The 11,187-nt window shown below is 46.0% G+C and overlaps 1 protein-coding gene across 2 annotated transcripts in view; it reads left to right on the top strand.

The window, feature by feature from the left end:
* The window catches only part of raraa (retinoic acid receptor, alpha a), a 43,728-nt gene extending 34,126 nt beyond the window's left edge, over window positions 1–9,602 (top strand). Inside the window, exons 4-9 of one of the 2 annotated variants that reach the window (XM_076267018.1) lie at window positions 4,260–4,274; window positions 4,845–5,008; window positions 6,000–6,176; window positions 6,645–6,849; window positions 7,271–7,429; window positions 8,484–9,602. In XM_076267018.1, coding sequence (XP_076123133.1) covers window positions 4,260–4,274; window positions 4,845–5,008; window positions 6,000–6,176; window positions 6,645–6,849; window positions 7,271–7,429; window positions 8,484–8,692 — 929 coding nt within the window. In that variant the 3' untranslated portion in view covers window positions 8,693–9,602. The remainder of the gene's footprint in view (window positions 1–4,259; window positions 4,275–4,844; window positions 5,009–5,999; window positions 6,177–6,644; window positions 6,850–7,270; window positions 7,430–8,483) is intronic. The other variant, XM_076267019.1, reaches the window with a different exon arrangement.
* The last annotated feature ends 1,585 nt before the right edge of the window (window positions 9,603–11,187 follow it).

Here is an 11,187-nt window from a genome sequence, read left to right as displayed (position 1 = left end):
GTCACCAAGTAAACAAACATACACAGTGATGAAAAAAAATGTCTCACCACACACCAATACTTATCACTCATACAAACACACACACACACGCTCACACACACTCACTCACACACACACACACACTCACACACACACACTCCCCTCCCATGTAGGGGAATAGAGTGGAGTGGGCTTACAGTGTGAGTGCTGACAGTGTGTAAGGCCTCCTGAGTATGTGAATCCTCTCAGTACTCTTTGGGTTTGAAAGGAGCCATCCATCACCCTTATTACGCACACACACACACACACACACACACACACACACATACACACATACACACACACACACACACACACACACACACACACACACACACACACACACACACAGTTCGGCGGTGCACAGTGGAGCTTGTGTTTATTCCTCTGGCATCTAGAGGATGCAGACCACACATCCTGCTGTACTTTTACAAACACTGAGGAGGTGTTGGCACCACAGACTTTCTGTGTGTGTGTGTGTGTGTGTGTGTGAGTGAGAGAGAGGGAGTGTGTGTCCGTGCGTACGTGTGTTCGTTTTTGCGAGTGTGTGTGTGTGTGTCTGACCTTGTTTTTTGGACCAGTGCTGACAGGAGGTCAAAGTGAACTGACCATCTGGGGCCAGCGGGTTGCCGCGGTGATATGGGCTCTTGGAGGGGACGTCATGACGACCTTGTGTCTTCATCTGAATGAGACTGTGTGCATGTGTGTGTTTAGAGTTGTGTTTGTGGGGGCATATTTATATGTGCTTGTATGGTGTGTGTGTGTGTGCGCTTGCATGCGTGCCCGTGTGTGGCAGAATTTATGCCAGGCTGTTTGGCAGGGACAGAGGGATATGCCTGCAAGAGAAACACACACACACACACACACATATTTGTTATAGATATTATTAAGTGTGTGTGTGTGTGTGTGTCACATTAGTGTTGTCACGATACCAAAATTATGACTTCGATACGATACCGAGGTGAGGTGTTTAGCCATGCGTAGCCTAGGCTACTGCTTATAAATGACTTTGACACATATTTTACAAACGGGCCTCTGTGTACCTGATGGCTTGCCTGCACTATTCCCGATGTATCCCATATAGGTCCAGATTTCACTGCACCTTTTGTTTTATCCACAAGGCCTAGAACTGTCGGCAAAGAACTTTGTTGACGTTGGCTGCGCACTCACTCACTCAGAGATGCCTGCTTCACACGCCCACTTGCCTAGATGCGTGCAAGGAGCAGTGAGAGCAGCAGTTCACACAGACGCAGAACGTTATTATTTTAATAAAGTATCGATTCTAAAAACGTCGGAAATCGTATCGTTTTTTGCGTGAAGGCATCGTGATACCTTTTTAGTATCGATACACCGTGCAACACTATGTCACATACTTCTGTGCTAAAACCTAAACTCTGTAGTATGATGGTACCCACATAAATGTTTAATCTCTATCCAACCACAGATGCACAGAGTCTCTCTGGAACAAATACACCAACATAAATATACAAAAACAACACACACACACACACACACACACACACACACACACACACACACACACACACAGGCGTAATATCATCTTCACTGCCTTGCAGGGACAGGAATATAGAAATGGACTCATGTGTAGGTCTGTGTGTGTGTGTGTGTGTGTGTGTGTGTATGTGTGTGTGTGTTAGAGAGTTGTGCATTGACATTTTTATCTTTCCATTGGATTTCATCTGTGTGATGGACGAGCTGCCAGGACTTTAATTTTCTCCTCTCAAATTATCCCCGTCTGCTCCCCCCTCACTCTGTCACACACACACACACACACACACACACACACACACACACACACACACACACACACACACACACACACACACACACACACACACACACACACACACACAGAGGCATCCCTGGGCCCTTATATGATTATATAGACTGAGCTGAGAAAAACGATGAGGTACTTATATGCAGCTATGCTCCTACGCTCTCTCTCTCTCTCTCTCTCTCTCTCTCTCTCTCTCTCTCTCTCTCTCTCTCTCTCTCTGTCTCTCTCTCTCTATCTATCTCTGTGTCTACCCCCCACAAACACACACCCCTCCCGTCAATGTGTCACTGCAAAATGAGTCCTTTTTTAAATTTGGCACTTGGCGAACACACACACACACACACACACACATTGTCAGAATCACAGGGACCCAATCTGTCAGGCTCTCTCCCTCTCTCCTCCTTTTGGTCCCTCTCTCCCCCTCTCTCTCTTTCTGGCTGGTCCCAGGCCCTGGGGTTATAGCAGCAGTTGTGTGTGTGTGTGTGTGTGTGTGTGTGTGACTGATGGTGCGGCTTGGCTAATAGTTCTTTAATGACTTCATTAAATTGTGTTGTGCGGCTTATGATCGCTGTGCCCATTTGTCACCGCGGTAACGGCAGACTCTGAGGATGCCCCACTTTCATTTATGAAGAGATGCCTGTGCCAGAGCCCAGTGCTCAGAACACACACACACACACACACACACACACACACACACACACACACACACACACAGCTCCTGGCCAGGGAGGGAGAATGAGGGAGAGAGGGAGAATGAGGGAGAGAGGGAGAATGAGAGTGAGAGGAAAACAAAGGAATGAAGAATGAGACAGAAAGAGAAATGCTGAGAGGACTAGAGAAGGGGGAAGGGTGTGTGTGTGTGTGTGTGTGTGTGTGTGTGAAATGCTTGGAGGACATGAGATTGGGGGAAGGGGGGGAAGCGAGAGATGAAAAGAAGTGTCAGGATGAAAAAGGGAGGAAAAGAAGAAAGAAAAGATTACAGTGAATGGAATAAAGAAAGAACAGATTAGAGTGAATGGAATGAAATAGGAATAAAGCAAGGGGTTTGTGTGGGGTGTGTGTGTGTGGGGGGGGGGGGGGTCTGTCAGAGGAGAGTTAATGATAATGCTGTACCTGCCCTAGTCTTAGCCAATCTCTTCTCTCTCTCTCTATCCCTCTCTCTCTCTCTCTTTCTCTCTCTCTCTATCCCTCTCTCTCTATCCCTCTCTCTCTTTCTCTCTCTCATTCTATCTTGCCCTGCTCAACAGGGAAGGGTGCAGTGTGTATAGAGAAGGGGATTTCAATATATTTAGTGAGTTTGTGTATGTGTGTGTGTGCGTGGGAGAGGGAGTGAGAGGCCGATACAGAAATCCAGAAAGATGGAGCACTGTGTGTGTGTGTGTGTGTGTGTGTGTGTGTGTGTGTGTGTGTGTGTGTGTGTGTGTGTGTGTGTGTGTGTGTGTGTGTGTGTGTGTGTGTGTGTGTGTGTGTGTGTGTGTGTGTGTGTGTGTGTGTGTGTGTGTGTGTGTGTGTGTGTGTGTGTGTGCGTGCGTGTGAAATTGAGAGAGAGGGGAAGTGAGTGTGTTGCAAGAGAGGGAGGTGTGCATGTGTGTGTGAAAAGGGTGGGTGTGTGTGTGTGTGTGTGAAGGGTGGGTGGGTGTGTTGTGGAGTGTGTGAGGGCCCCTGGCCATTAGCGTAGGGGTATTTGTCATATTATGTTATTAGATTAGCCGTGGTGCTAATGAAAGCACCAGTGATTTGTCAGCATTATGAACGACTTCATCCTCGAGCAGTATTCATCACACACACACACACACATACATAAATACTCACACACACACACACATGCGCTACACACCATATACGCATCCAATCATAAAACTACCACTCTCTCACACTCACACCAAGCTATATATAATCCCTCACACCCTTTATATGTTAGAGGCGCACACACACACACACACACACACTGTCATTACACACCGACACATGTACATATATGCCTGTAAATAATGTGGGTGAGGGTCTCTGTGTATAGCACATGTCCATATGTGTCAGAGGGTGTGTTTGTATTGTGTGTGTGTGTGTGTGTGTGTGTGTGTGTGTGTGTGTGTGTGTGTGTGTGTGTGTGTGTGTGTGTGTCACAGAGTGCATTTATAGTTGCACACAAATACATGTGATGTGTAGGCGAATATGAGGTGTGTGTGTGTCACAGAGTGCATTTATAGTTGCACACAAATATACATGAGATGTGTAGGCGCATATGAGGTGCACACACACACACACACACACACACACTGTCCAATCTGTGTATTTGTTTGTAATAATTAGTTGATTTCCTCTGATGGTACTTTACTTTACTAGAGTCTTCTTCACTTCCTCCTTATCTGTCCTTTCTTTCTGTTCTCTCTATCCCCCTCTCCTCTCTCCTCCTTCTCTGTCCCTCTATCCCTTCTCTCTCTAGTCAAGGCACCGCCAGGCAAGTTTATTTTTATAGGCCATTTCATGCACAGGGGTAAATCAAGGTGCTTTAGGTAAACAAAAGCAAAGCAAAGTAAACAAATGATAGTAAACAAAAGCATAAAGGGGCAATAATCAAAAGACAGATAGTTAGTAAGTAAAATACTTAGAATAATTAAAAGGCATAAAAGATACAGAAGTAGAATCATCTGAAGAACATTCAAAGTCTGAGTGCATCCAATTAACAGGAAGTGCTTTAAATCAGTTAGCAGAGAGCATCTGTCTTCTCTGTCTAGGAGCAGTGGGAAGTCTTAATGTCTGATGTGCGTGGCTATTGGCATTGGGTTTGGCTGGGGTTTGGGCTTTTATTTTGTAAGAAATGGAAGTTTATGGAAGTCCCTCTCTCTCTCTCTCTCTCTCTCTCTCTTGATCTATCCCTCTCTCTCTCTCTCCCTCTCTCTTGGTCTCTCTCTCTTTCTCTCTCTCTCTCTCTCTCCCTCCACCCCCTCCATCTCTCTCTGTTCTCTCTCTCTCTCTCTCTGTTCTCTCTCTCTCTCTCTCTCTCTCTACTCCCTCTCTCTCCCTGTAGCGGTGCGGAACGACCGGAACAAGAAGAAGAAGGAGGAGAAGAAGCCCGAGTGCAGCGTGGAGAACTACACGCTGAGCGCCGACACAGAGGCCATGATCACCAGGGTCCGCAAAGCCCACCAGGAGACCTTCCCCTCCCTCTGCCAGCTGGGCAAATACACCACCGTGAGTTGGGCTCACACACACATGCACACCCTCCCTCTCTTGCAACACATGCACACTCTCTTCCCATCTCTTTCACACACACACACACACACACACACTCTCTCTTCCTGACAAGTACACACACACACACACACACATGCATACACACACACACACACACACACACACTCTCTCTTCCTGACAAGTACACACACACACACACACACACACATGCATACACACACACACACACACACACACACACATGCATACACATGCACACTAGAGTGTGGCTACCCAACCCGAGACGACGGTACCTGACGGACCTGACGGGGGTCAGGTTCGGACAAACATGTAGAAATGATCCTCGGGTTCGGCTCGGGTTTGGACACATGGGCGCGATATGCATTGGACATTTTACAATTAAAATAGCTTATTATGTTGGGTAACCAACAGGTCTGCTTCACATGATGCAAAAGTTTGTTTTTTGAGAATAAAATAGAATTTAAAAAAGGACCTAACAGGCTTATTCCTGTATGCAAGATTTGTTTATGTAGCCATGACAACGCATGTGCATTTTCAGGCTGCAAGGCAGGCCATCTTGGTTGTAAGCCTATCGGGAGACAAAGAAAACCAAGGGATGTCTAGGCGTAAAGACATAGGCTACCGGTATAAGAGGATTTCCTTGAGTTGCCCCAATTAACGTCAATGCGGCATATGGATCAGTGACAAAAGGACCGTAGTTACAGTTCATTTCGACTTTCGACCTGCATGCGTGTGTAGACCATTAAGAATTCCATTTTGACAGTTGTTTAATGGGCTAAAGACAGGCTGTCCACAATCATGAACATTTAATCAGTAGCATGGGAATAACTGAGGCATCATCTGCACCTGGCTTGGGTAGGGTTCGGACATAAAACTGAAAATGCCTGTCTGGTTCGGACGCAACTCTGTCGGACGCGGGCCGTGTTCGGATAGAAATATACTGACGTGTGTGTTCTCCTGTGCTCAGAGTAACAGTTCGGAGCGGCGTGTGTCGCTGGACGTGGACCTGTGGGATAAGTTCAGCGAGCTGTCCACCAAGTGCATCATCAAGACGGTGGAGTTCGCCAAGCAGCTGCCCGGCTTCACCACGCTCACCATAGCCGACCAGATCACACTCCTCAAGGCCGCCTGCCTCGACATCCTGGTGAGACGCCTAACCTCCACCGTTACATTCATGCTGACTACTGCTACTACTACTACTACTACTACTAATAACAACAATAATAATAATAATAATAATAATAGGTGTAGTAGTACCATAGTGGGTACTGTTGTCCTGTCTTGTTGATGATAACGATCATGAAAACAGAGTAATGTTGGTACGGTTGCCCTGTCTTGGTGCTAGTATTGCGCTAATATTATTGTTATTAATGGAATGATGTTGTAATTTCCTGTATGGCTGTATTAGATGTGATGGATGTGCTGCTCATGTTGTGTTGCAGTTGAGGAAAGCTTGTGTGCTCTTATTTTCTCCTGGATGTAGTTGCAGTCATTTCAGTTTTTAGGAACGTGTTTAGAAATAAGACATTATATTATTTACCGGTATGTTTGATGATATTGTGTCGTGCTAACTGATGTTGCTGACGTTCCGCGTGTTTTTGTGTGTGGTCAGATCTTGCGGATCTGCACACGTTACACTCCGGAGCAGGACACCATGACCTTCTCGGACGGGCTGACGCTGAACCGCACGCAGATGCACAACGCCGGCTTCGGCCCGCTCACGGACCTGGTCTTCGCCTTCGCCAACCAGCTGCTGCCGCTCGAGATGGACGACGCAGAGACGGGGCTCCTCAGCGCCATCTGTCTGCTTTGCGGGGGTAAGACCACACACACACACACACACACACATACCCTGACATACACACATGCACACGCAAAAGCATATATTCTCCACCTCCATGAACAGAGGCATGCACATCACATCAAATGGTACTGCAGTGAAATTGTAGAACGCTTTAAAAAGCAAAAGCCAGCATTGTCTGCATCGGATTTAACAATTTAATATGCTGTGCTGTGCAGTGCTATGAGAAGGTTTCATCACAAAATATAAGACACATCAGGCTTTAAGATCACAGTACATTAGAACTACCCCATAGCTTTGTAGAACAAGGGGGCCACCTAGTGGCCATAATGATGACAACATGGCATCTTGTCAGCTCAGACTGAAGTAACTAATGTGTGTGTGTCTGTGTGTGTGTGTGTGTGTGTGTGTGCATGCATGTGTGTGTGTGTGTATAGACCGTCAGGACCTGGAGCAGGCTGATAAGGTGGACATCCTGCAGGAGCCCCTGTTGGAGGCTCTGAAGCTCTACGTGAGGAACAGGAGGCCCCACAAGCCCCACATGTTCCCCAAGATGCTCATGAAGATCACCGACCTGCGCAGCATCAGCGCCAAGGGTGAGGAACACACACACACACACACACACACACACACACACACACACACACAAACACACACACACACACACACACACACACACACACACACACACACACACACACTCGCACATGCGCACACACTGACACCCTTTCATACACACACAAATGTACACACACACACATACATACACACACACACACACACACAAACACACACACACACACACTCGCATGCTGTACATACACACACACACACACACACAAACACACACACACACACACTCGCATGCTGTACATACACACACTCGCACATGCGCACACACTGACACCCTTTCATATACACACAAATGTACACACACACACATACTGTACACACACTCACATGCATATGTCACATATATAATTTTTTCATACAAAGGGATTTTTACTTCAATGAATGAAATGAATGTTTCTCAAGTCATTTGAGATAATAGACATTCAGCATGTTCAGATCAGATCAGCATGTTTCCCTCTAAACCCGGCGTGTGTGTTCCGCATGTGAGCGTGTGTGTTCCGCATGTGAGCGTGTGTGTTCCGCATGTGAGCGTGTGTGTTCCGTGTGTGTTCCACATGTGAGCGTGTGTGTTCCGCATGTGAGCGTGTGTGTTCCGTGTGTGTTCCACATGTGAGCGTGTGTGTTCCGCATGTGAGCGTGTGTGTTCCGCATGTGAGCGTGTGTGTTCCGTGTGTGTTCCACATGTGAGCGTGTGTTCCGCATGTGAGCGTGTGTGTTCCGCATGTGAGCGTGTGTTCCGCATGTGAGGGTGTGTGTTCCGCATGTGAGGGTGTGTGTTCCGCATGTGAGCGTGTGTGTTCCGCATGTGAGCGTGTGTGTTCCGCATGTGAGCGTGTGTGTTCCGCATGTGAGCGTGTGTGTTCCGCATGTGAGGGTGTGTGTTCGGCATGTGAGGGTGTGTGTTCGGCATGTGAGCGTGTGTTCCGCATGTGAGGGTGTGTGTTCCGCATGTGAGGGTGTGTGTTCCGCATGTGAGCGTGTGTGTTTAACGTCCCTGTGGTGGTGCTGTTCCCTCAGGAGCGGAGCGCGTGATCACGCTGAAGATGGAGATCCCGGGCTCCATGCCGCCCCTCATCCAGGAGATGCTGGAGAACTCCGAGGGCCTGGAGAGTTCCGGCGCGTCGGGCTCGGGGTCGGGGAGGACGAGCGGAGCGCCACCGGGCAGCTGCAGCCCCAGCCTGTCCCCAAGCTCCGCCCAGAGCAGCCCAGCGACGCAGTCGCCATAGCAACGCCCCAGAAAAACGCTCTCAGCAACGACCACCGACTACTGTGTCCCATGCAGCAGACATACACACACACACAATCATATAGACTTGAGCAGTCACACACACACACACGGACACACACACGGACATGGACACAGACTTGAGCAGTCACACACACTCCTAAACGGACACAGACTTGAAAAGTCAGACACACACACACGGACTGGAGCGCTGGACATAGGCCTTCTCTGAGTGCTCAACCTCTGGAATTGTTTTGTGTGTTTTTCTCAGCTTTGGAGAGACTAATACACAATAAGTGTTAGAGGTGTGTTTCTTGCACCTCTGACCAGATCCCTCTTGCCTCTCTCTGGACTCACACACACACACACAGAGTGGAAGCGAAGACAAACTTCAGGCCCATAATGGGACAGGAATGGGAGCTGCTGACTGCTCAGACAGACAAACAGACTGGCTGGAGAAAGACTAATCTCAGACTCTCAGACTAATCGACTGAAGGAACCCAGAGAACAGTAATGAATGGACACCTTGAGACTCTTTATCTCCTGGACGCGGTCAGAAGAAGAGGACAAAACAATAGTCTTACATTCTCCTCTCTATTTCTCTGTTTCCATCTTCAAGAGACAGATTTCTTACAAAAGTATATATATAAATATATAGAGAAGATCAGGAATGATTGTGAGTTGTCCATGAATTGAATGACCGATTTAAAAAAAAAAAGAAAAAAAAAGAAAAAAAGATTTTTTTTGAAGTTTAGATGCTGTTGTATTTCTTCACTGTTGCAAATCTTTTCATACTCATGAACGCAAAAAAGAAAAGAAAGTTGTTCTGTTGTTGTTTTTATCACTGACTGATGTTGTTTTCATGGAAACAGAAATTCTAAAAATTAAAAATTTTAAATTTTTATGACAAATCCTTAAAACTACTGTACAGATGAAGGCGAATGTAGGAGACTGGTAGAACTGTGAATCCTCTTTTCTCCTCTCCTCTCTTCTCTTCTCCTCTCCTCCTTTCTCCTCTCCTCTCTTCTCTTCTCCTCCTTTCTCCCCTCCTCTCATCCCTTCTCCTAACTTCTCATCTCTCCTGGTTTTGTGTTACCGGAGTGTTCCAGGTGTAACCATGGAGATGGCCCTGACCAATCAGGCTCTGAGCTCTGGCAGTGATGCGGGCCTGCTCCGGTTCCTGTTGTAGCCGGAGTGGGGTTCCATCGTGGGTTCACCAAAACACGCACAAAATCGCAGGATTGGAGCACCGGCGGGGCACCAAGCACCATTCACCTCCATTCATTAAAAACAGGAAGTTGTAACCCCTCACATGGCCTGTGTGGTTGTCTAGGTCTTCCTAAATCTATGGTTTTACTAGCATATGAGTGATAAAAATGGGCCCACCAGACATTTTTGACAATCAGTCTCCTCTAACAAGATATGTTTGAATATGTAAATGAGAAGATGTACGTAAGCTGTGTTCAGCTTTGCTTGAAAGGGGGAAAAAAACATTACATTACATTACATTACATTACATTACATTATATTTGGCTGACGCATTTTTAGCCAAAGCGACTAACAACATGGTAAACAGTTTAAGTTTTAAAGCAATTCTCAACAATTTTAGGACAATTTAAAAAAAACGGTAGAGTACAGTAAGAATAAGTGCATCAGTGAGTGCTGTTTTTAACAGTTACGTGTCAGTTCAAGACGGCTGGTAAGTGCTAGGATCAGCAAGACTTGTTTTAAGTGGTGCTATGAGAGGAGATGTTCTCTAAAGAGCTGGGTCTTCAGGAGGTTTTTGAAAATGGAGAGGGATGTCCCTGCCCTTGTAGGAACTGGCAGTGTGTTCCACCAACGAAAAAACAAAGAATTGAACTTCCTCTTGATGTTTAAAATTATTTTTAGTGTTCTACTATTATATATGTGTATAGTGAGGAATGTAAACTGACCACATTTTAGTTCTCAATAATTTTAAGCAAGCCTCTTCATATTAGTCTCAAATACAACTAATTCTCACTATAGCCTCAGAAAAAGCTATTTCCAACTAGGTTTGTAATGAAATTGTTCTTAATGTGGTCCACATCCTGGGCTAGCAGACAGGGTGGAAGGGATTGTATACATACTGAGGGTGGTACTTACAATTTGCATTTCAATTGAACAATCATTTAGTATAGTAATATATTTAGTTTAAGTAGTCTGCAGTTTTTCTGATCTGTTCCTCATGGTCCCTATGGTTTCAACTTCACTGTGAGTGCAGATCCAAGAGACATGTAGATAGATAGATAGATAGATAGATAGATAGATAGATAGATACAGCAGGGAAAATAAATATTGAACACGTCAACATTTTTTTCAGTAAGTATACTCCCAATGAGGCTATTTGCATGAAATTTTCACAAGACATTAGTATTAACTCAGATAATCCACCCATATAAAAAAATCCAAACATTAAAGTCCATAGGTAGAGTTATGTGTAATAAAGTGGAATGATACAGGAAAAAAGTATTGAAC

The sequence above is a fragment of the Alosa pseudoharengus genome, unplaced genomic scaffold (genome assembly GCF_046254945.1).
Source record: "Alosa pseudoharengus isolate Yale_2024_CS ecotype anadromous, Long Island Sound unplaced genomic scaffold, YU_APseudo_1.1 YU_APseudo_1.1_scf_4, whole genome shotgun sequence".
Taxonomy (NCBI): domain Eukaryota; kingdom Metazoa; phylum Chordata; class Actinopteri; order Clupeiformes; family Clupeidae; genus Alosa; species Alosa pseudoharengus.
This window is presented reverse-complemented; position numbering and strand designations above follow the sequence as displayed.